Source organism: Papilio xuthus, unplaced genomic scaffold, assembly GCF_000836235.2.
Source record: "Papilio xuthus unplaced genomic scaffold, Pxut_1.1 DF825355.1, whole genome shotgun sequence".
NCBI classification, from domain to species: Eukaryota; Metazoa; Arthropoda; class Insecta; order Lepidoptera; family Papilionidae; genus Papilio; species Papilio xuthus.
This window is the reverse complement of record NW_013533294.1, coordinates 373,779-398,405: the sequence shown is the minus strand read 5'-3', so window position 1 is coordinate 398,405 and position 24,627 is coordinate 373,779. Positions and strand designations below refer to the sequence as shown.

The 24,627-nt window shown below is 33.5% G+C and overlaps 4 protein-coding genes across 12 annotated transcripts in view; 2 read left to right on the top strand and 2 right to left on the bottom strand.

Moving 5' to 3' along the window:
• Positions 1-14,223, bottom strand: part of Stat92E (Signal transducer and transcription activator Stat92E) — a 21,156-nt gene extending 6,933 nt beyond the window's left edge. Inside the window, exons 1-20 of one of the 5 annotated variants that reach the window (XM_013323436.1) lie at positions 13,934-14,223; positions 12,826-12,884; positions 12,467-12,543; positions 12,072-12,221; positions 11,183-11,306; positions 10,382-10,502; positions 9,887-9,996; positions 9,483-9,589; positions 8,863-9,067; positions 8,307-8,389; positions 7,589-7,658; positions 6,887-7,041; positions 6,346-6,469; positions 6,070-6,198; positions 5,184-5,290; positions 4,568-4,741; positions 4,210-4,334; positions 3,405-3,557; positions 2,643-2,778; positions 1,706-2,167 (exon numbers count right to left, since the gene is read on the bottom strand). In XM_013323436.1, coding sequence (XP_013178890.1) covers positions 2,149-2,167; positions 2,643-2,778; positions 3,405-3,557; positions 4,210-4,334; positions 4,568-4,741; positions 5,184-5,290; positions 6,070-6,198; positions 6,346-6,469; positions 6,887-7,041; positions 7,589-7,658; positions 8,307-8,389; positions 8,863-9,067; positions 9,483-9,589; positions 9,887-9,996; positions 10,382-10,502; positions 11,183-11,306; positions 12,072-12,221; positions 12,467-12,543; positions 12,826-12,876 — 2,220 coding nt within the window. In that variant the 5' untranslated portion in view covers positions 12,877-12,884; positions 13,934-14,223 and the 3' untranslated portion in view covers positions 1,706-2,148. Of the gene's footprint in view, positions 1-1,705; positions 2,168-2,642; positions 2,779-3,404; positions 3,558-4,209; positions 4,335-4,567; positions 4,742-5,183; positions 5,291-6,069; positions 6,199-6,345; positions 6,470-6,886; positions 7,042-7,588; positions 7,659-8,306; positions 8,390-8,862; positions 9,068-9,482; positions 9,590-9,886; positions 9,997-10,381; positions 10,503-11,182; positions 11,307-12,071; positions 12,222-12,466; positions 12,544-12,825; positions 12,885-13,933 lie in introns of those variants that run through there. The other 4 variants (XM_013323437.1, XM_013323433.1, XM_013323435.1 and 1 more) reach the window with 4 other exon arrangements.
• A 1,022-nt stretch (positions 14,224-15,245) lies between these two features.
• On the top strand, positions 15,246-17,142 carry LOC106125998 (uncharacterized). Of its 2 annotated transcripts, XM_013323419.1 has the most exons (6): positions 15,246-15,374; positions 15,719-15,814; positions 15,963-16,061; positions 16,244-16,348; positions 16,570-16,643; positions 16,972-17,142. In XM_013323419.1, exons 1-6 carry the CDS (start codon positions 15,355-15,357, stop codon positions 17,094-17,096), a joined length of 519 nt encoding a protein of 172 aa, XP_013178873.1. In that variant the 5' UTR covers positions 15,246-15,354; the 3' UTR covers positions 17,097-17,142. The 2 variants fall into 2 exon arrangements, with proteins under 2 accessions (XP_013178873.1, XP_013178874.1); XM_013323420.1 differs by lacking the exon at positions 16,244-16,348 and having other exon boundaries at positions 15,253-15,374.
• A 216-nt stretch (positions 17,143-17,358) lies between these two features.
• LOC106126054 (dynein light chain 1, axonemal) lies at positions 17,359-19,104 on the bottom strand. 3 transcript variants are annotated; one of them, XM_013323521.1, is made up of 6 exons: positions 19,014-19,104; positions 18,553-18,729; positions 18,368-18,479; positions 17,903-18,049; positions 17,640-17,810; positions 17,359-17,532 (listed from the first exon to the last, which is right to left on the bottom strand). In XM_013323521.1, exons 2-6 carry the CDS (start codon positions 18,705-18,707, stop codon positions 17,479-17,481), a joined length of 639 nt encoding a protein of 212 aa, XP_013178975.1. In that variant the 5' UTR covers positions 18,708-18,729; positions 19,014-19,104; the 3' UTR covers positions 17,359-17,478. The 3 variants fall into 3 exon arrangements, with proteins under 3 accessions (XP_013178975.1, XP_013178974.1, XP_013178973.1); XM_013323520.1 differs by having other exon boundaries at positions 18,962-19,047; XM_013323519.1 differs by lacking the exon at positions 19,014-19,104 and adding an exon at positions 18,797-18,888.
• A 16-nt stretch (positions 19,105-19,120) lies between these two features.
• LOC106126052 (gastrula zinc finger protein XlCGF26.1) lies at positions 19,121-24,224 on the top strand. 2 transcript variants are annotated; one of them, XM_013323517.1, is made up of 6 exons: positions 19,121-19,308; positions 19,875-19,925; positions 20,362-20,514; positions 21,384-21,640; positions 22,264-22,456; positions 23,294-24,224. In XM_013323517.1, the coding sequence occupies exons 2-6, from the start codon at positions 19,875-19,877 to the stop codon at positions 23,873-23,875; spliced, it is 1,236 nt and encodes a 411-aa protein (XP_013178971.1). In that variant the 5' UTR covers positions 19,121-19,308; the 3' UTR covers positions 23,876-24,224. The 2 variants fall into 2 exon arrangements, with proteins under 2 accessions (XP_013178971.1, XP_013178972.1); XM_013323518.1 differs by lacking the exon at positions 19,121-19,308 and adding an exon at positions 19,415-19,538.
• Positions 24,225-24,627: the final 403 nt, after the last annotated feature.

The following is a 24,627-nucleotide window of genomic DNA, read 5'->3' as shown; positions in this document are numbered from 1 at the left end:
CCCCTAAACAGATCACGTAGTATGTGTACGTTCCCTTATTATATGCCTATCTAATACAAACGCTAATACATTTGCGTTCTTAATTTTAAAACATCGAGAAAATACTTTTAATACTGATTAACATATTCCTTACAATATAGACCGAACCGATTTAATTTAAAAAAAAAATACTGGTCAAAAACTGTCAAAAATGACAACTGTCATTATGGAAAAAAATGGCGGGATATTACGTTCGTTAAAAAATTTTCGCGGTTATTTCTTATTTAAGTCTAATGTTCTCTATAAATGGATAGGCGATTGCTGGAATTTATAGTTTTTGTTCCTTACGACCGGTTCACATATGTCTCCGTTTTACTGTTCCGTTTTATCGTGTACGTTTTTTTCGTCGATGCCGTATGCAGTTGTATGAGCGACTTCACACATGGCACAGTACAGTAAAAAATTACGTTCCGTAAAAAAAAAATACATTCCGTTTTGTCATCGAACATAAAATTTTAAAGGATAGGTACTGTGTGCGTGGCGAGCGGTGTGTGCGGGGTGTAGGAGGGGGAGTGATGCGATAGATTTTGACTCGCATTTTCTATTACGTAGAGAAGTTTTCTGTTCAAACATCGGATCCAGTAATGACGGATTCGTTGAACGTTATGCGTTGCCTATGTGTGAATAGAGCATGTATCCGTTTTAACGTATCAGTAAAACGGACCATGTGTGAACGGGTCCTAACGTGATAATACGTTAAGATCCAACATGGCGGCAATCAAATAGGCACAAAATACTAAGTGATAGCCTATCCATTTATTGAGTTGGTATAATTTATTTTTTTTATAAAAACGACAATTATTTTCAACAACATCTATCTACTTATAATTTTTAAGGAATAAAATTGACATATCGTAATTATGTTTCTTGCAATTTGCTTTACAATTGCAATATTGTTGTGCTGCAGCTGGAAGAAATAAAACAAGACATTTTTTTTTGGTCATCTTATAAAACTAAATTATTTTAAAAGCAGGGGTCGTAAACAATTTTATAACACATTGTAATTACTACTAAAATTATAAATGCGAATGTTTAGATGTTTGTTAGAATGTATCCTCCAGAATTTTTGTATAGATCTAGATGAATTTTGTTATAGATGTAGAACATAGCGTCAATAGCCTAATGGTTAAGGTTACGGATTTCCGACCACGAGGTCGGGGATTCGAATCCCTCCATACGACTATTGTCGTAAACCATATCCTAGCACAAGTCTAGAGGTTAGTTGGAATGGTTAAACAAATATTAGTAAATTTACAAAAAAATCTGCTAATATTACAAAAAAAATAGTCTGAAAGATAAACTACTACTGTTTTTTTTTAATTTCGTCTGGACAGTCTACCACCAGAATACGGAAATCGTTTAAAAAATATTTTTGTATTTTTCTTTACACAAAAATTAGTATTAATTATATAAAAATAATCACTTTTGAAATCAATTTATGTTACAATTCAATATCAGATAAATTAAATTAACGACATCATCATCATCTCACTATACGTCCCCACTGAGGGGCTCGGAGTCTACCCTAAGTTAATGGTGATTAGGTCATAGTCAACCACGCTGGTCAAGTGCAGGTTGACTTCACACATATCTTTGAATTTCTTCTCAGATATGTGCAGCATCACGATGTTTTCCATCACCGTAAGAACGTCGGATAAATGTACATATATAAATCGGAAATGTAAAACACATTGGTACATGGCGGGATTCGAACCCAGGACCTGCAGATTGCTAGTCAACTGATTAACCACTGAGTCACCGACAACGAAATTAACGACCTATCGAGACATATTATATTTCAAAAGTTGACAACCCCTGGTATACAGTCTTAAATTTTTTTACGATGATTTTTTTTTAAATTAATTTTCTCGATAACTTAAACTAAATAAGCGAACTAAACTACGATGTACTTTATTTTAAAGAATAGAATTAGGTTTTCGTTAAACTTTTATCTCAAGAAAGGGAAGCACAGATACTTAAAAACTAAAAAAAAAAATATAAAAAAAAGTAAAAAAATACCAAATCAAAAGGATGTGACTATTTCACTTACATGAAACTTAACTTAAATAATCAAAAAAAAACTAAAAATAAATTTCACGTTGCGTAGATTCAAAACTCAAGCATGTACCTACAAATCAAATAAAAAACAACAAAAATGTAAAAAAAAAATTAAAAACAAAAAAAACAAGCACGAAAAAAAAGTCTTTTTTCTTTCCTATAAGGATATGATAGGAAGGGGAACTGACAGGGGAGGGGACTAACAGGAAGGGGAGATATCTTTTAATGCGTCCCTACGTCGATTAAAAGTAGACAACGCATATATGATAAAAAAAAATTATATTATAAGATGGCAAATGAGCAAGCGACTTGAATTCGCCAAAATAGCGAAGCGATTTTCCCATAGACATCCAACATTGCAAATGCGATACCTTTAATCGATAGAGACGCAAAAAAGAGAGTTTCCCTTCCCATTACCTTATAAGAAAAAAAAAGGAAGAGTAACATTAGGATCTATGTAACCTACAAAAATAGAAGACCAAAGAATGTATGGAGAACTACATACTGTGCTGTAAATTTGCTATCGTATTTTAAAAAAACCATACCTGCTCTGAACGCTGGGAGTGTTACGATGAGAGTCAGGTGAATGCGAGTGCGCGTACGCGGGCGATGGCGACATGTACGGCGGCAAAGTGGTCACCAGCACTGGCTTCACGTAACCGTTCTTCAGCATCTCGTTCTCTGAGAGACAATGTTAAATACATTAATGTCGCTTCTTTAATCTTTGCTTCTTTAATCTTTGCTCATTTAATCTTTGACCTTTTGACAGATGTCAATCTGACAAATACTGACACTGACATCTATAAATGGACAGGTCATGAGATGTGGTATTTTGTGCCTATTTGATTCCACACTTCGGAGCTAATGGAATTCGAAATACACATATTTTAGCTTTAATTATTATAAAAAATACTCTTTTATATTTAATAATACAAAATGTAAACTATTTTACACTTGGTACTAAACATCTTGATACTTGCTTAATAAAATCCACCAACAAATCTTAAGCTACAAACATAAATCATCATCAGCTCACTATACGTCCTCACTGAGGGTCTCTGAGTGTACCCTAAGTGAGAGTATGTGATAGTGAATGCCGGTCCAGTGCAAGACTTGACACATATGTTTGAGTTTGTCAGATATGTGCAGCATCACGATGTTTTCCTTCACCGTAACAACATAGGATAAATGTACATATGTAAATGTAACACATTCATACATCACGGGATTACAACACAGGAGCATGCTGATTGCAAGTCAACTGATTAACCACTGAGCCACCGACGCTACAGTACTAAAGTACTCACCAGGTTTAGTATAATACTTTGAGAAGACATCATCTTTAGCCACGTTGGGATAGAGGAACTGCAGCTGGGCGAGATCCAGGATGCGGTCTGCCAGAGAGCGCAGCATCAGGTCACGAGAGGTGAACGGCTGCAGGCTGAACACCTCGTTACCTTCTGGATATCAAACAGATATATCAGTAAAGAATTTAAAGCAAAATTCAACTATTTTATAGTAAATTTTTCTCATTTTTATAGTAAATTTTTCTCATTTTTAGAGTATATTTTTCTCATTTTTAGAATAGATTTTTCTCATTTTTAGAGTCGAATGTTCTCATTTTTAGAGTCGAATGTTCTCATTTTTAGAATAGATTTTTCTCATTTTTAGAGTCGAATGTTCTCATTTTTAGAATAGATTTTTCTCATTTTTAGAGTCGAATGTTCTCATTTTTAGAATAGATTTTTCTCATTTTTAGAGTCGAATGTTCTCATTTTTAGAGTATATTTTTCTCATTTTTAGAGTCGAATGTTCTCATTTTTAGAATAGATTTTTCTCATTTTTAGAGTCGAATGTTCTCATTTTTAGAGTATATTTTTCTCATTTTTAGAATAGATTTTTCTCATTTTTAGAGTCGAATGTTCTCATTTTTAGAATAGATTTTTCTCATTTTTAGAGTCGAATGTTCTCATTTTTAGAATAGATTTTTCTCATTTTTAGAGTCGAATGTTCTCATTTTTAGAGTATATTTTTCTCATTTTTAGAAATAGATTTCTCAATAACGTCGGAGATTTTACTTAAATTTGTAAATAATAAATATCCTCAAATTACCTCCAGTCCAAGCGATAGTGATCCCTCCCAGTTCAGAGTCGGAGAAACGTAGGAGGAAAGTGCCCGGAGGACACTTGGCCAACATCTCCTCAGCCTGTTTCTTCTGTATGAAACCCATAATCAATCTATAAGAGAGAATAATAAAAGCTATTTAATTAAAAATAAACAATATTAGGAAATTTGTTTAAAAAACACATAAAATAAATCAATTAAGAAGAAATTCAAAGATATGTGTGAAGTCAACCCGCACTTGGCCAGCGTGGTTGACTATGGCCAAATCACCCTTAACTTAGGGTAGGCTCCGAGCCTCTCAGAGGGGACTTAGTGAGCTGATGATGATGATGATGAAGAATCTTACCTATCACACCAGAGAGTGCGCAGATAATCTCTAGTGACTTTGACGACCATGTAGAACCATTCCCAGAATGTGAAATTCCTCTCAGGCAGCGCATCCTTGCAAAACTGGGTCCAGCTGACGGCCATCGCGTTCAGTTCCATCGTGGAGATCGGCAGAACACTCCTGTATGGAAGACTTAAGATAGGGATATAGTTAATGATAAGAGGCTTAATCTATTGGGGGGCTTAAGCAGCATTGTTCAGTTCTATAGGGAATTACTTCTGTATGTACTTTTTACTAATATTATAAATGCGAATGTTTAGATGTATGTTTGAATATATCTCCAAAACGGATGTATGGATCTTGATGAAATTTGACATACATATAGAACATATAGACAACTAATTAAGTTTTTTTTTATCCAGCACGGACAGAGTTGCGGACGACACTTATATACAATAAAAAAAAATTTTGTCTGTTTGTTTGTGTTCAATAAACTCCGAAATTACTGAAGGTATTTGAGAAATTATTTCACTGTTGAAAAGCTAAATTATTCCCGGATGACATAAGCTATATTGATTCCTAGTATTTTTTTAATTAAGCACGTACGGAGTCGCGGATTAGAGCTAGTATATACCTAAATATCTTCTCAGCAAGGAAGCGCAGATTGTCTTCAGAGAGATCTCCACCAGTGGCTGATCCGAATTTGATGCGAAGAGTCTCAGCCAGCTGACCCCATGTCACCTGAAATACATTTTTTATGTTCTTGTTAATTAAACTAAAAAAAAAGACCTAATTTTAGTCCTAATCCCTTCTCAACCATTTTTCTCATAAGGATAGTAAGTGTAAAATTTCCAGATGCATTGGAAGGGGAAATATTCTGTGCATCCCCTCCTCTGCCTATAAAATTGCGTATAGGCAATGCTTCGCTATTTCAGCGATTTCAAATTCGCTCGTTTGTCAACTTATGATATAAAAAACGGTATTAACAGACAGACAGACGAACAACAATTTGATCCTATAAGGGTTCCGTTTTCCTTTCATGGTACTGAACCCTAAAAAGATCGACTACTCGTCAATACCAATGAGGTATACATCTCTTTGAGGTTGTGTCTTGTGCAGTTGCTATGACCACCTTCCATCATCAGATCAGTACCATCTTACTTATATTATAAATGTGAATGTTTACACAGGTGTCAGTGACTCAGTGGTTAATCAGTTGACTTGCATTCAGCATGCTCCTGTGTTGTAATCCCGTGATGTATGTATGTGTTACATTTACATATGTACATTTATCGTATGTTGTTACGGAGAAGGAGAACATCGTGATGCTGCACATATCTGACAAACTCAAACATATGTGTCAAGTCTTGCACTGGACCAGCATTCACTATCACATACTCTCACTTAGGGTACACTCCGAGACCCTCAGTGGTGACTATTAGAAGATTTCTCCGGAATAGTTCAACGGATTAAGCTGAAATTTGTCATACAAATATGAATGACCAAAGTTAGGGTATTACCTTATCAGGTACAGCAAATGGCACACGTCCTGGTGGACTGAAGGCATTGTCCCAGGTGACAGTTGCCCAGCCGTGGGGCTCCTGGTTGCCGTGGACAATCACAACCACGGGCAGTGACAGTGTCCATACCTATATATATAAATTACTTATTATACTAGCTGTTACCCGCGACTTTGTCCGGAATTAAAAAACACATAGATTGCTATTTTTTTTAATTTAAGCTTGTAATATAAATGCGAATGTTTAGTTGTATGTAGAAGTCTGTTATGTCCTCACCTGGAAGACGAGTTCTCCTCCCCCGACATTGAACTCCGATTGGAAGAGTAAAGTTAATTTTTCATCCATCACACTCTCGGTGCCTTTCTTTTCTGCGCGTTTTATTTTACGCAGTTGCATGTTCCTGAGAAAAAAGACACAATTTATTTTTTTAACGCAAAAAATTTGAAAAACATAAAAAATGTTTTTTTTTTTTATTTTATAGCATTTTGCGTAATTTTTTTATCTTCTTTGATATGGTAAGTTTTTAATTTTATTCAACAAAAAATAAATTTAAAAAAATTACTTGAATTTATAGAATTTAGCGTATAATATTTTTTCTTCTTTAACATGGTAGAGATTTTTAATAAACATCAATACTTTTATCATCTGACATTAGTAAGAAATTTTTTAATTTTTCAAAAAAAAAATAAAATTTTTTATTTAACTGTAATAAAATTTCTTAACCTGTAAATTATGACAGATTTTTTTTTACCAAAAATTAGAAAAAAAAAAAAAATTTTTTTCGATTTTTTTTCATTTTTTTCTCTATAAACCTCACCTGAAGCTGACACTGAGCTGCCTGCTGGTATGCTGGTACTCCATACATCCACTATTATTGAGGATATCTCCACATTCAACCGGTTGCTTTCCTCTACCACCTTGGGTATCACTTTTTAGCAACAACTGAGCTTGTTGCTCTGATATTATTACCACCTGGTAATTAAATAAAAAAAAACTTTAATATAAAGCTAGTAATATGCTGGTTATTCCAAGAATTGAAGGAAACTAAAGTGAATTTCGCAAATAATCGCAAGGAAATAATGTTACTAATATTATAAATGCGAATGTTTAGATGAATTTTAGAAATTATCTCCGGAACAACTGAACGGATCTTGTTGCAATTTGTCATACATATAGAACATAGTCTGAAAGAACACATAGACTATACTGATTATTTTTTTTAATTTCACGCGGACGGACTCGCGGACTCAGCTAATAAATACATACATATTAAAAAATAGTAATATAGTTAAAAAAAAATTGGAGTGTAAATCGGAAAAAAATATTTTTTGAACATACTGTATTTCCTTTACTTATAACGATTTTTTTTGTCTATATATCTGTCTGTAAGTTTGTGCATGTTCCCTGTAATGTTAGGTATAGGACAGATTTCGACGGGACTTTGACTGAAAGGTAGCTGATGAAAGCAGAAGTAACCTAGGAGTTTAGTTACATTCATAAAAAAATCTAGTAAACATACCGTAACTCTTGGTGGAGTCATATGAACATTTAATTGTCCACCGACAAGCAAACGGACAGTTGCTGTAAAACTGAAAAAAAAAAGAATCTGTAAGTTTTTAATTTTTTTTTTCTATATAATTTGATATTTTGAAAAAAAAAAAAGTGATTTTTTCTTATTTAAAAAATGCATTTGTATTATAAAAAAAATCTGATTGTTTTACAAGAATATGAGAAATTATAAACTACTATAATTTTGTCATTTTTTAAAAAAACCATTTTTTACTACAGGATGTTCATATGTGAGGATTTGAAAAAATTTTTTTTGTCGAAAAACGAAATAAGTCCACCCGCACTGGACCAGCATTCACTATCACATACTCTCACTTAGGGTACTCAGAGACCCTCAGTAAGGGCATATAGTGAGCTGATGACGATGAAGGCCTAATATAAATCCTATTCCCTTTCAATGCATTACTCAATAACTTAACAACAATTAAACATAACTTAATAAAATTTGACACAAACATAGAACTTAGTCGAGGAACACATCAAATAATTTCCACAAATCTTAGTTAATATTATAAATGTGAATGTTTAGATTTATGTTTGAAAGTATATCTCCGGAACAACTGAACAGATCTTGATGAAACTTGTCATACATATAGAACATAGGCTACTAATTATGTTTATTTAATTCCCCACGGATGAAGTCGCGTGCGACAGCTAGTATAACTCACCGAGTGTTGGTCTTCATAACTTGAGGCGGTTGTTTCTCTATAACGAAGGTTGAAGTCACGAGGGTAGACAGTAAGCTGGTCACCTGCAATTACAATGTATGACAATTTATCTTACTAATATTATAAATGCGAAAGACTGAACAGATCTAGCTGAAATTAAACATACATATAGAAAATAGTCTGGAAGAACACATAGACTACTAAGTTGTTTTTTTCTAATTCTGTGCAAAGGCAGTCGTGGTCTAAATCTATTTCATAAGATTTTTTTACAAAAAAAGTTCTTTTTTTTTATTCGTTAAAAAGTAGCTGTCGCCCGCGACTCCGTCTGCGTGGATATATAAAAAAACTAATATATAGATAAGTTAAATAAAAAGCAGCTCTTTGAAAGAATAAATAGTATCCTATGTCCATCTCCTAGCTCTAAGTTACCTCCTCACCAATTTTCAGGCATATCGGTAAAGCCGTTCTTGAGTTATAAATAGTGTAACTAACACCACTTTCTTTTTTCAACACTATTGTATGGGTTTGAAATAAGTAGTAAATTACTTTCCCCTACCTGTTTGCTCATATCATCAAGCATTTCAACGAGATGTGGTTGTCGTAGTTCAACAATAGTCTTGCTGTTGATTCTAGCGACATTGTTGACTTGCTGGCGACTCGTCCAGATCAGATCTGCGAGAAGTTCACACCATTCTTGTATAGTGTTCAGATTTGATTGCATCGGTACACCGTTGCCGCTTAGTTGCTGTTCGCGTTTCCATCTGGAATATAATCATTTGATCTATATTTTCCAAAAAAAAAAAATTTGGTTTTTCCAAAAAAATTTTTTTTTTTAGTTTTTCAAAAAAAACATTGTTAAAGTCTACGACAAAAGTGTAATTCAAATTAGATTTTTCTTATTAAAATGAAAGAAAAAACTGTTTTTTTTTCAAGAATTTTTTTTTTCAAAACTAAAGAAAAATTTTTTTTGTTAAATTTGAAGAAAAAAAACATATTTTTTAACAACAATTGCGTTACTTATAAGGAAAAACTATTTTGTTTTAATTTCTGTTTTGTCCGCAAATCAGAGTTTGTTCCGGACAATATCCGGAACGGCTAGACCGATTTTTACCGGACTTTAACTGAAAAGTAACTTATATATGCAAGAGTCACTTAGGCTAGTTATTTGTGACTTACTTAATCAACTCCTCATCCAAAACTTGACTCTGAAGCTGACGTAAGTTAGCTATATTATCTTTCATACGATCCACCAACTCCATTTGAGACTGATTTATTTGTGCTACCTAGAATTAAGACAAAATATATAGACTATCATCATCAGCTCACCATACCCCACTGTGAGTCTCAGAGCCGACCCTAAGTCAGTGATTAAGTCATAGTGAATCCAGTTGAAAAGGATAAAATCACCAAAAAAAAAAATGAACAAGACCCCACAAAAAAATTAAGACGCCCAAAATGAAGTAGTCACCCAAACTCTACTATATGACCCCCAAAAAACCAAAGACAAGCCCCCTAAAATCGTTATCATACTCCCAAAAAGTACCAAGACCCCCAAAGACCATCTACCACTTTCATCTTACCAGTGCATTAAGCTTCCTCTCCATATCCTCGATCTGGACACGGAGATGAGCTTCCAGCTCTCTGCGTTCTGCAGTGATAGGTCCTGACTGCTGCAGGTAATTTATATGACCTAAAATATTAATAATTTATATTATATCTCTTCAATATTCATTGTAATTGAAGATTGAGTCGAAAATGTTTAAATTATAGTCCAAGAGCCTACGATTTTTCTCGCTTATAGAGGTTTCTCTCTAACAAGTTTCTCGCTTATAGAGCGAATGAATCTCGCTTATAGAATTTTCTCGATATATTCGAAGTTTTCTAAGAAAATTTAATTATTTTATTAATATTATAAATGCGAATGTTTAGATGTATGTTGGTTATAAGATATCTCCAGAACTGCTGCATGGATCTCGCTAAAATTTGACATACATATAGAACATAGTCTGGAAGAAAACATAGGCTGATAAAACGGAGTCACGGACGACGGCTAGCTTGCAATACATTATGCTAACCTTTATTCTTCAAGCATTCGTGATATTGAAGTGAGAAAGATTCAATATTAGCCTGAAGTGATCTGATCTCTTCACCAACCATACTGACTTTTTGTCTTACGTTTTGAAGACCGGTTATTAGCTGAAACAAATATATAGAAATATAAAATCTAGTTTGGATTAGTTTTTAATTATTTTTAAATTGGACTTTACCACATTCTGGAATTGCGGATATATTAGTTCATAAAAAGGATACGTGATAGTCAACATGCTAAAAACATCACGAAAGAGACATCTAAATTCGCGAAAAAGCGAATCAACCGCTACCTGTAGACATCCACAATTGTAGATGCATACCTCTAATCAACGGAGGACACGCTCAAAAAGACATTTCCCATCCCTATGCACCCTTCTCCGTCAAATTCACTGCCCCTTCAAATTCTTTCCTTATAAGAAAAAAGGAAGGGAAAGGCAACTAAAATTAGGCTTCTAGAACACATTCATCAGACTGTAGTTGGAATAGCTTTGCACTTGAGGCGTGTCTTCTGTGTCCTCGTGGTACTGCACCGGACTTCTCCGTCATATCCACTCCCCCATCCCATCCATTCCTTATAAAAAAGGGTGAGAAGGGAAAGACGACTAAAATTAGGCCTCATCACACTCATCAGACTGTAGTTAAAATAGCTTCGCACTTGAGGCGTGTCATGTGGTCGTGGTATTCCACCGGGTGAGACAATTACTGCCAAGATAAAGCTGCCTCTACCACTGTAAAGAACCTTATACAAATATCACTGCAATGAAAGTCTACGTTTAAATACTTACCTCACTATATTTCCTCTCAGTATGAGGTTGAGCAACATAAGGTGTTCCCATTGCGTTTTGTATTACTTCCATTTCCAAAGCCAAGCAACGACGCAGGTAAGCGTATAGCTTGTGCGGTTCATGACTGTAACAAAATGCTAGATGTCTCGAAACTATACAAACTGGATAAGCGAGAGTCCAAGGGATTGTGTTGATTCTCGCTTATAGAGAGAAAGTCTAACTCGAGGTTCTCGCTCATAGAGTCAACAATGATTCTCGCTTTTAGTTTTCTCTAACACGAGTTTCTCGCTTAAAGAGCGAGCAATGACTCTCGCTTATAGAGTTTTCTCTAACACGAGTTTCTCGCTTAAACAGCGAGCAATGACTCTCGCTTACAGAGTTTTCTCTAACAAGAGTTTCCCGCTTATAGAGGTCGTCCGGCACCGGACAATGATTCTAGCTTAATCAGCGTACTGTGGGTTTTTGATACCATAATCTCTGTTTACAATATAGTGAACACTGTGTTGTCAAAGATGATTATAAGGATGACGACCTTTTTTATATAGAGATTTTGTCAGAAACCCACGGTTAGACAAATCAATCAATCTTAATTGGTGAAATACTTAGAAATTTTGGTATTAAAAGTGCCAGAAACCAATGGATATGTATGTATATATACGATTATGTGAAGATAAAGTCTGTAGCCACTGCCTACCCCATTGGGTTACAGCGTGAATTGTTTATATCATTAGAAATTGACAAACTAATCAAATATCTCGTCAAAATAAAAGATACAATTACGAGACATAAAAATCAATGTTAACGTAAAAATAACGTGTTAATTTCGAACATATAGGTTAGGTATAAGAAAACATGTTTCGTGTCAATGTTTCGCTAATGTAAACTTTACCTGTACTGCACTCTGAAGTTATTAGCAGCTTCCTTTAACTTCATCTGAGTGACAAACATCTCCGGAGATAACATCAAGTCAGCATTGGTCTGGATCTCTTGGACCAACTCCTCCACGAAGTATCTCTGCTGCTCTTCCGGCTCCGTGGTCCTGGAAGACCACAAAACCAAAACCATTTTTTCTCCTAGAAATCTACTTTTAACCCTAACTATGCTTTATTATTTTAACCTATAAATAAAGCTAGACTAGAAAGCTAGACAAAGTGAATTCACTCCGAATTTTATAACGAATTTCAAAAATGTATAGAACTAAGAAATAAGTACACGTATAATGACTTTTACGTGCTATGTTATAGTCCACGCGTAGTACATATGTTATCGCGCACGTATACTCACCATATTCTACTCTCTATCCAGGATGCGAGACAATGACGAACTTCTATAGGGAAATGATCCCCATAGATGGCACGTACCTTTAAAAAAAACAAGTGAAAATAAAAAAAACATCCTGTATATTCGTTACCAGATTAACTGAACTGGTTATGTCCTGTGATGTAATCCCGTGATGTATGAATGTGTTACATTTACATATGTACATTTATCCTATGTTGTTACGGTGAAGGAAAACATCGTGATGCTGCACATATCTGACAAACTCAAACATATGTGTCAAGTCTTGCACTGGACCAGCATTCACTATCACATACTCTCACTTAAGGTAGACTCTTAGACCCGAGAGTGGGGATGTAACATACCTGCTGCAAGCTCTCTTGGGGCAGCTGCTGAGCTCTCGCCCAAAGCGACATGGTGAACTCTGGAAAGAAAATTTAACACTATTTATTTATTAAAAAAAATAAAATCCAATTGACTGTCACTCAAAGAAAGAAGAATCAAATGTCACCTTGTCAATTGCTGGTTCTTTAAGTCTTGCTTAAGCCAGACAATTAGAGTAAAAAGCTTACTAATATTATAAAAAATCTTTAACAGTGGTAGAGCCTACTTTAACATCTTCGCACGAATTGGCCTAGCTCGCCTGGTGAAATACCACGACCACACAGAAGACAGGCGTCAAGTGGAAGCTATTCCGCATTTCATCTGATGAGTGTGCGTCCCAGAGGCCTTATTTAGTCCTCCTTCCCCTCGCATCCTTTTTCTTATAAGGAAAGCATAGGAAGTGGTAGTGGACTTTTCGGATGAGAGGATGCATGGAAAGGGAAAATATTTTCTTTCTGTGCATCCTCCGTCGATTAAAGGTAGGCAACGCATATGCGATTGCGTGTGTCTATGGGCAACGATCGCTTCGCTGTTTTAGCGATTTCAAGTGGACACTCGCTCATTTGCCACCTTATGATATAAAAAATGTCCAATCTTTGTGATTTTATCCCAAATATAACATATTAGTCGCCCATGACTCCATCCGCAAGGAATTAAAAAAAACATTAGTAGGCTATGTTCTTCCAGACTATGTTATACATCTATGACAAATTTCAGCGAGATTTGTTAAACTGTACTGGAGATACCTTCTAACAAACATCTAATCCAAACTTTCATATTTATAATATTAATAAGAGTAAGATGGAAAAGTAAAAATTAAGAATTAGAGACAAAGGAATTTATTTATATCCAAGTTAACAATTATCAAATTAGTTTATAAATGTTTTTCATGTTACAAAAGAGGTTGTTAAATACATTCAACCTTTAGTTACTGACCGGTAATACATCTTCATATAGCAACAAACTTATAAAATAAAAAACTGTATTAAAAATAGCATATAAACAACATGGTAACCAGGAAATGCCTTTAACACGTAGATAATTAAATATTAAATCACTTATCTATATTAAATACCTTAAGCAACCTACCTTATTCAATATGCGTAGTTCACGATTCCGAGAATACAGATTACAATAGTCAAGAAAAAAAACTTCTTCGTGCGATAAGGAAAAATATCTAAAGATATCGTATTTTTAGTTTATAACACTGAATATATTTTTATAATATATCTATCTGTATTATACACCCGAAAAGAGGTGGGTTCATAGCTACTGGGAACTGAATTACACCTGTATCGAACGGTTTCCAAATCCAGGCACCGAGGCTCCGGCGGCCAGGCGAATTTCTTGGAAATCTGACGTTTACACACACTAATACAGTGATGTACACAATACTGATGTAAGGAAATAATTGCTAGTGTTTGACAAATGAGAATAATGCGAGTTAATTGGTTATCGATTAAAATCGAGTAAATATTCGATTTTTGGATTGACATGTGAACTTTAAATAATATTTATACTTTAAAGCTATGTAAATATGACCATTTTCCTAAAATAATGACTCCGCAGTATAGACTCAAATCGTAGGTGCTAAAAAATTTATATTTAGTGAGTCATATATTTATAAAGTAAAATTAAAGTTTTGTAGTTTTTGTTCTTATTTTATTTTCTTAAGATCTTTAACTTTATCATTTTGTGTTTGTTTTTAACAATGTAACAATTAATTTCAATCATAAAATCGATATAGTGAAACTTTGTAATCGATTCTCAAGTAGTACGTATGAACATCACTAAAACACGTAAAATGAACAAAGCTAATTTTAGCAATATGTCAACAAGTGTGACGCTTACTTATTTTAATATATTTCAAGATGTAACTTTGATATTAACATAATATGACACGATTACGTATTGTTGTAAGCAAAGCGCCAAAAACCTGACAGTATTTTCAATAATAAAATCTTTTTATTTTCCAGAATAATGCAACGAAATAATGTGTAATTTAAGGAAAATGTCACACAGTGTTGCTAGAAATGAATTTTATTTTCTACCCAACTTGTTTTATTTTAATTTGTCGAATAACATTAAAACATTGGAATTTGTCAACTCTAGTCTGAATATTCGGTTTTATCATTAATTGGAACTCAATCTCGATATGTTTTTAATCCTTATTTATTTCATAACATCTCTGTTTTAGTCCAGTTTTATTAAATAAAATCTTTTATCTCAGTCATCAAGTTTGATTTAAATAACAAAAGGGTCTCAGGTAATTACTACTTTAGTTAACTTAGGACAATATTTGAAGATTTAAGGAACAAAAAAGTTTCTATTTGGTACTAATCAGAAGAACACGGCACTCAATATCATTAAATTCTTTGTCAAAAACAGAAGAATAAATTATCTCATAATAAAATTGGCGTTTTATTTCAAAATTGTGTTCCGTCATGTTTACATATTTCGTGATTTAAAAAAGGTAAAAATTACAACACGTTTATGTAATAAACCTTATCATGGATAAAACAAATTCTAAGTAAGTTGCTTTATTTTAGTTTTTATCAAAAATTACCAAATATTATTTTACGAAATAATCATGGAACTGTCAATCACAAAAAATCATACGAAAATATAAATAGGAAATAAAATTACGCGTTAAAAACAGGAATGAGTAGAAGTTGTGGTTTAAGCATTTAAGCCTTCCATAATACGTTTATTTAATAGCTTGAGCCCTAAGTAGCTTTTGAGTTCATGGCATTAAGACAGGCAAGAAACATAGGTATTATAAAGTAGAACAATCTTGAGTTAGCTATTTTTATCTCGTCACCATTTTATTCGTTGAACAAAAGAGGTTTGATAGTTTTTTTTTATTTGTGCCAGTGCTACAAAATGTTCATCAAAGTCATGGAGCCACAATAGATCTGCTGATTCAGAAGCCATAGAAAAGAAGGCCAGTCAGAAAGGCAAAGGAAACACGTACGTATAGGATTTTATTGTGATCTAGAAAGATCCATAGTTTTTCTATAATAGTACTCTCCAGTTGACTAAACTATTTTTCCCTAAAGTATTTTACATATTAAAGGTTCACTCGACTATTAAAAAATCTACTAGTTATTCCTTTCAGTGTAAAACCTCCATGCCCGTATTGCAAGTCATGGCTGAGTAGCACATCAGATTTCGAACAAGGAAGAATAGACAAGACACCATTGTCGCAGGGGACACCGTAAGAGCTATTTTAATATGTCCAACTATTATTGTTATTAAATTATAAACTCGACGTCCACAGCAATTTAACTCCTGTGTTTTTACCAAAAAAAAAGTAGCCGTGACTGTAGAACGTAATTGACGTCAATAGGTTTACATGTTATGTTGTTGTGCACGTATAGTAGGTGTTAATTTCTTTAGGAGAACGCCTGGCAACAAAAACATGTCAATAGAGTCGCCATCTGCAGTTTGCTCACCACATCTCAAATATGGTATATTCAATCAAAAGAAAATTACAGTTGATCCGTGAGAATTATTTTTTAATAAATTCTATATTTAAAAAAAAATCTGTCATTTATTTACGGTTTGCCTTTTTAAAGCAACTAATATTTCACAATCTTACATAGTGTTATGTGGCGCTATGATCACATTTAGATTAAACATTGTTTTCGGAACTTACAGGAAGCGTAATACATTTTTAAAGCGATAATTATAACATAAACAAGTCATTATACTTATTTTTACAGAAGATCTGTTGAAAGACCCAAATCACCTATGAAACAACGCTTCAGATCAGCTGAGATTGATAACAAAGATACCGGTGAGTTATTCGTTTACTTCACTTCTCCGTTATTTGGATGTGCCATTCAAAATTTATGACTGGTATGGTTAGCTGGTAAAGCAACTCTTCTGGTTGCGATGAGAAAATTTAAAAGGTATAGCAAACTGCTATAAAGTTTTGACGTCACTATGAAGATGCTTGGGTTTTTGGAGCCTGCCTACCTTAAGTCAGTAACCAGTCCTCAGTCAACCTTGCTGTTCCACTGCTATAAGTTAGCTCACTCACTCACATATCAAGTGAATTTAATTGCAGCTGATTATATCGAGATGTTTTATTTCATCTTAATATAAGAGTTAATGTATTTCAGTGTCGGAGCCCGGAAGTCCCTTATTTTCAATTCGTGCACTGAGCGAACAGGACCGGGATAAATTTACCCCAATGCAGGCTAAGGCAGGAGATATGGCTGCTCGATTGTTACCCGCAAAACCATGATAAGATTCTTTTGTACTGTTTTGTAATAAAATTTGTTGAAATGTCATTGTCTACACCTCACTTTACCAGTTGGAATAATGTTTCTTCTTCTTCTTCTTCTAGTGCCTCTTCAGTCTTGAAGGTTGGTTTTTAAATTAAAAAAATCAAAAACAAAAACGATTTTTATACCATCTTATTTTCTACTTTTCATATTACTTTTTATTTTCGTTGTAATTTACGGTAAATTTCAATGGCAAAACATATAAAAAAGGTTATCCCTCTCATTCTATTTTTAGCCGACTTCAAAAAGAAGGTTATCAATTCGTCTGTATGTTTTTTATGTGTGCTATAAATAGTGATAAAACATTGTTTCTCTAAATTTTTCTAATTTGGAAATTCAACGTTAGTCATTCTTCTCGGCGCTAACCAAGGTTTCAACCCCATCGCCTCCGTCGGGCTAAAAATAAGAGATAAATTAAAAAAAAACTGTAGTTACAATTCTAAAATTTACGATGAGTTAGTTTTTTAGCCTTACAACTTTAGTTATTTTAATGAACAAATTACCTGCATATCAGCCACAGTCAAAGGAGGATCGTCATCTCTTAGAACAGTTTCACCGTCGAGTTTTTTAAGCTGCGGCAATCTTCGCGCCGCCTCTGCGCGCCAAACGTCAAGTTCACAAGCATCGTACAAAGGGTTGCCAACAAACAATAAGTCTTCCAAATTTGGTAACTCCTAGAATTATAAAAAAAAAAGTGTAACGTGAAAAAATTATTCCCAATAAAAATTAACGGCTATGATAATAATTTCAGTTAGGAAATATTTACCTGCAACTTATTAAATTCACTCCATTCTTTTACTAGATTGTTACTCATATATAATACTTTCAAATTCCTTAAAACATTGATACCTTTCAGTTTTTCTATCAAATTGTACGATATCCATAACTCCTCCAGTGTATCACCTAGTGGTTCCTACGATTTCGTTTGTATTTAAATAACAATCTATATCTTTATAATCAAATAGCAATAGTCAAAGGTAATTATTACGTAAAGTCTTTACTTTTATCGAAATATATGCTAAAAAGCAAGCGGAGGACATCTTTATACGGGTTACAACATTGAACTAATCACTTTACTTGACAAAATGGCTAACTAGAAACAATATTTCTCATCATTCGATTGAAATAAATGTGCAAAAAAATAATAGGATATGTAATTGATGCTTAAAGAAGTACGGTTAAGGCATACAAGAAGGAGAACTTATTGTAGTTTTTCAAGAAAATATAATACCATGCCAGCGAAAGATTTAATGTAATTTCTTCCTAAAGATAAAATACGAAGCTTCTTTAAACTGTTCAGACCGGTGACCTTTTCAATCATATTAGTTGACAAACTCAATTTCCTAAAAATAAAAATGCCGAATAGAAATAACATTAAGTAATTTCTTTTTATTATGGTGTGCAGAAATAACTTACTCGCAATTTGCTAGACAGGATAAAGAATTGTCCATCTTTTCTATAGGTGGCCATTGAAATATAAGACTGACTTCTGTGGCCGTTGCAGCATGTTGGCCAGTTTTTTCTTCCCATCTCTTGATGGCTTCTTTTATTGTTGTTGCTTTTGTGGCCATTTTTGGAGGCGAACGTTAGTTACTACCATATTGATTAAACTTTTATATTTGTTAAGAGTACTACTAAAAATGTGACAACACTTACTAACCTACCAAAGTTAAATAAGGCGGGAATACGAGCATTTTTATTGAGTGTTTAGTACGACCAAAATGTAAGGGAAGAAATTATGCAAAACATATTCTTTTCGATATCATAGTAATAATCGTTTGATGAAGTTGATTTAATTTGATTTGATTTAAATGATTTAATTCACCGGCAAATTTATAAGTATCCAGACTCTTTACAAAATTTATTTTCGTAATCACCATAGACAAGATATTGATTTTTAATCTACTTGAAACACGTAACTCGAAATACGAAATGGCGGCTTTGCATTACATTCTATTTCGAGCAAATAACTATTAACTTATGTATTCTTGTTGTGTTTTTAAGAAATCTTTCATATTTTTCATTTTCTGATTGAGACTTTATTGATCGAGCGATTAAAAATAAAGTGTCAATTTGACATTTTGTGATTCACCATAGTTTTTACTTTTTTCTTTTTTTAAACGATTCTATTTTTTTAATTAAAAAAAACAAACGCCTCTCTATTGTCTGACGGTACGGATTAAATTTTGTTTTAAAGATATTTTTGATTTTCTAAATAATTTAGGCATTCGTCTTTACGTTTAATAAGAAAGTGTTTCCAAAAAAATAAGTTCAATCAATTATAGTTTTCTGTTTATGTAAAATCAAAGTGTCCAAAATATTAAAAAGTTATTTTGTCATTTTTTGTTTCCCGCTGTTTTGGTGCGAATTTGAAGTGAAATTGTGTTTAATATTAATGTTTCGTAAGAAACACTCTAATTTATATACTTTTAATATTACTTCAGCGTAATTATTTGGTTTGCGCAATAAAAATTACATCTTTGGCAAATATTTAGTAAAATATTATCTGAGTGAATGGCACAAAATCGCGTTTTGTACGTAATTAGGATAAAAAGTAACAAAATATATAGTCTATTTTGTCGGACATCAATTTCTATATAAAGATATCGTAAAAGCGGTATAGGAACTCTTATGTATAAATATAGGAATTTGGAAGCAAGAAAGTGCTTGATTCGCGCTAAATTTAAATGGCAAACATTTTTAAAATGGTTGTAATAATAACGTAATCATTATTTCAGATGGCTACTCCAGTTAGAACAGTAAACATTGTGCCATTGCCTAAAGTTAAGGTAAATTTTTATTGATTTACATAAATTAAATTACATTAATGATAAAAAGGTGTAAGGAGCAGTGTCAGTGTCTCTACCATAGTGCTAGAAGAAGTAGATTTCTGGCATCCACTATTTTTAACTTGTCTTTGGGGGATTTAATAGAGTAATGTGAGTCAAGAGCATAGGTGGTTCAGGGGTTAAGCGACTTGGAAGCAGGTCCTGTGTCATAATCCCGTCATGTATCAATGTGTTACATTTATCTTATGTTGTTACGGTGAAGAAAAACATCATGATGCTGCACATATCTGACAAACTCAAACACATGTGTCAAGTCTTGCACTGGGCTAGCATTCACTATCACATAGTTACATCTAACTTAGCGGCCAAGCTGTATATACAACAAAATGGTGCCCATTCTACCACTGTTTATACATTTTAATCTCTGTTGTTTCAGAAAGAAATATCGGAAGATGAAGATGAAGACACAGTGTCGTGTAAAATATGCTACAAGCACTTTGTAAGCGAATTAGCTTTGAGAAATCATGCACGTATGGAACACACTGAAATATACATTAACGGTGATCCAGCGTTATGGACTAAAGTTGTTGTAAGTATTTATAGACTAAACTAGTTAGAATCCTTTGGCATAAGCGCGCTTTCGTTACAAAGTCAAGTGTTAGATGTAGTGAGGGGACATAAACGTTTATATTTTAACCCATTAGTGCATAACGTTCGATAAATCGCACGCCAATAAAATTGTTATTTTAGGAGTTATATATTTACTAACCGTTTATTTTTTTAAACAGTATTTTGATATAAAAAAAAATGCACTAATGGGTTAATAAGGCTAGTGTTACCAGTACACTGGCAGTGTCGGATTTTCTTCCTAACACTTACAATGTATTTATATGGCTACATTTTACTATTATATGATAAATTTGCACGTTGATTCGTTGAGTTATACAGATTTATTGAGTTTTTAATAGTATGGTAAAAATTGTTTCTTAGTTTGTAAAAATATTAACAAACAATTTTTTCATCATCATCAGCTCACTATACTTCCCCACCGAGGTGCTCGGAGCCTACCCTAAGTTAAGGGTGATTTGGTCATAGTCAACCACGCTGGCCAAGTGCGGGTTGACTTTACACATATCTTTGAATTTCTTTTTAGATATGTGCAGCATCACGATGTTTTCCTTCACCGTAAATGTACATATGTAAATCGAAAATCGAAAAACACATTGGTTGGATTGCAAGTCAAGTGCTGAAACCCCTGAGCCACTGACGCTCTATTTTTTTACTTCTTACTAATATTATAAATGTGAAAGTTTAGATGGATGGATGGTCAGATGTTTGTTTGAAGGTCATAGATGTAGAACATAGTCTGGAAGATCACACATGCTACAATTTTTTTATTATTCCCCATGTATAGAGTTGCAAAAATAGGTAAAATTGAAAAATTTTACTCTTTTCCAGACTAAGAAGCCATCAGTACCTAAAATAGAAGAAGATAAAAGTGTAGAAGAGAAGACAAGAGAACTAATAGCTTCTATGACTCCAACAAGTATAACAAAGTTGGCGTCAGAAGATGTTAGCTATATTATAGTTAAATCTGAAGATACAACGGAAAGACCACAAATAAAAAAGAAGAAAGTGGAAAAAATTGACAAAGATAAAATAGAGAGGCAAAAAGTTATGACTCCGAAGAAAGAAAGAGATCCGCAGCCTATTACGTAAGTTTAAACCAATCATATCATCAGCTCACTACTCCACTGAGGGTCTCGGAGTACCCTAAGTGAGAGTATGTGATAGTGAATGCTGGTCCAGTGCAAGACTTTACACATATCTTTGAGTTTGTCAGATATGTGCAGCATCACGATGTTTTCCTTCACCATAACAATATAGGATAAATGTACATATGTAAATGTAACATATTCATACATCACGGGATTACAACACAGGACATGCTGATTGCAAGTCAACTGATTAACATATGATGTTAATTTGACAAAAAAATGAAGAAAAGGCACAGTGTGGAATTTATCAAAGTAGTAGCTGTCGCCCGCGACTTTGTCCGCTTGAAATTAAAAACTTTAGTAGCCTATGTGTTCTTCCAGACTATGTTCTATATGTATGACAAATTTCATATGAAATCTGTTACAAATAGAACAGTCTGGAAGAACACATAGACTACTAAAGTTATTTTTAATATCACGCAGACGAAGTCGCGGGCGACAGCTACTCCATCCATACATCCAAACATTTATAATATTATAATAGTAAGATAAAGTTTTTCTAAATTACTAAAACTCAAAGATATTTTGAAATCCCATAACCGATATTATCTTTCTCGTAGCGGTCCATTTGAATGTCTGCAACCATCAACCCTGGTGGCTGAAGGTACATGTCACCAGATATTCTTCTCGTGCTGTGACTATTCAGTTCACTTTAGAGATGAACATACTCGGAGAAGAAAAGGTCTCCGTTGTCAAGTATGTGAGAAGCCATTGAATGCGGTAGCTGATCCTCAAGCTATATACAGTTGTGGGGTGAGTTTGTTTATATAACTAGCTGTCGCCCGCGACTTTACGTGCAATTAAAAAATAATAATTAGTAGCCTATGTTCTATATGTATGACAAGTTTCATCAAGATCTGTTGAGTTGTTCCGGAGATATACTTTCAAACATAAATCTATACATTCACATTTATAATATTAAGTAAGATTTGTGGAAATTATTTGATGTGTTCCTCGACTAAGTTCTATGTTTGTGTCAAATTTTATTAAGTTATGTTTAATTGTTGTTAAGTTATTGAGTAATGCATTGAAAGGGAATAGGATTTATATTAGGCCTTCATTATAACATCAGCTCGGAGAGAGAGAGAGCGTCGGTGGCTCAGTGGTCAAGCACTTGACTTGCAATCTGTAGGTCCTGCGTTCGAATCCCGCCATGTACCAATGTGTTTTTAGATTTCTGATTTACATATGTACATTTATCCTATGTTGTTACGGTGAAGGAAAACATCGTGATGCTGCACATATCTGACAAACTCAAACATATGTGTCAAGTCAACCCGCACTTGGCCTGCGTGGTTGACTATGACCTAATCACCCTTAACTTAGGGGATGTATAGTGAGCTGATGATGATCAGCTCACTATATGACCACTGAGGGTCTCAGAGTGTATCCTAAGTGAGAGTATGTGATAGTGAATGCTGGTCCAGTGCAAGACTTGACACATATGTTTGAGTTTGTCAGATATGTGCATCATCACGATGCTTTCCTTCACCGTAACAACACATTGGTACATGGCGTGATTTGAACACAGGATTACCCTCCCATTTACCCTTCTTAGGCCTTCATATTTATATAAATTTATCATTCCAGGTATGTGGTAGTGGTTTTCAAAGTAATAAAGAATTATCAGAGCATAGTAGTCAAGCTCATGTTAAGTTAAAACCGTTTGAATGTACAATATGTCATAAGAGATTCACCCAACAAGGTGGATTACAGCAACATACACGTATGCACACGGGATACAGACCATTTTCATGTACGATATGTTCAAAGACATTCACACAGAAATCAGGTTTACAGCAACATTTTAGGATACACACAAAAGTGAGGCCGTACAGATGTGTTATATGTAATAAATCGTTTTGTCAATCTGTACATCTGAAACAACATATGAGGACACACACAAATGTATCACCGTTCCAATGTGGCATTTGTGATAAAAGATTTAAACAGAGTAGTCATTTGAATTATCATTTGAAATATCATAATCCGGCAACTTTGTCTGATGAACAGAAGAAGAAGTATGATGAGTTGGTCGGCTTGATTGGGAGTAATCCCGTAGAGTTGTGTGAGCCACAGTTGGGTGATGATAAGGTTGAATCACAAGGTGATGAATGGTGTGTTACTTTTGTTGATACGAATAATATTAGTGAAGATAGTAGTTTGACTTAGTATGGTATTTTAATCGAGTAACTGAGTTTCTGAGACCGGTCTCAGTTTGAAATATACGTATTTGGGTTTCGGAAACTCATGTTTATTGATTTTTAATACAACTAAAGGATATGTAATTTAAATTTGAAGAGCATTTTTTTAATCGACTAACAGTGAGTTTCAGAAGCCGGTTAAAAACATATTGTTGAGACAAAGATGATGAGTTTTGTACAGATTTGGGTTTTAGAAACCCATGGTAATTTGTTTTTAACACAACTTAGGAAGATTACTTATATGTATTAATTCAGTTTTTTTTTATGTCTTAGTAAGGGTTTTTTAATACAATTAAAAAAGTGTAGGGTGTCATTTGATTTTTTGGGATTTTTTTTAAAGTTTGAAATAAATTTATGATTTGGCGAATCTTTTTTTATTATTGGTCTGTCGTATTGTAAACTAATTTTACTTTGTAATTTAGTTAAATATTAAATTATAAGGTTAACTAGAATAGAAGATTAAATCCCCTCACCCCTTGAAAAATAAAGATGGAAGATAAAAAAAATATAGGTTGGGTGTAAAAAAAAATTTTTCGTAATTTTTTTTTTAATTTTACGAAACTTTTAATCATTCATTAAGGTCCTAATTCGTTATTTTATAATGTGCCTAGTGATATTAAAGTACAGCTGAATCACAACAAAGATTTTTCAAAAAAAATATTTTTTTTAATTAATAGAAAAAAAACTATAATAGTAACGTCTATGCGTTAATTATGCAAT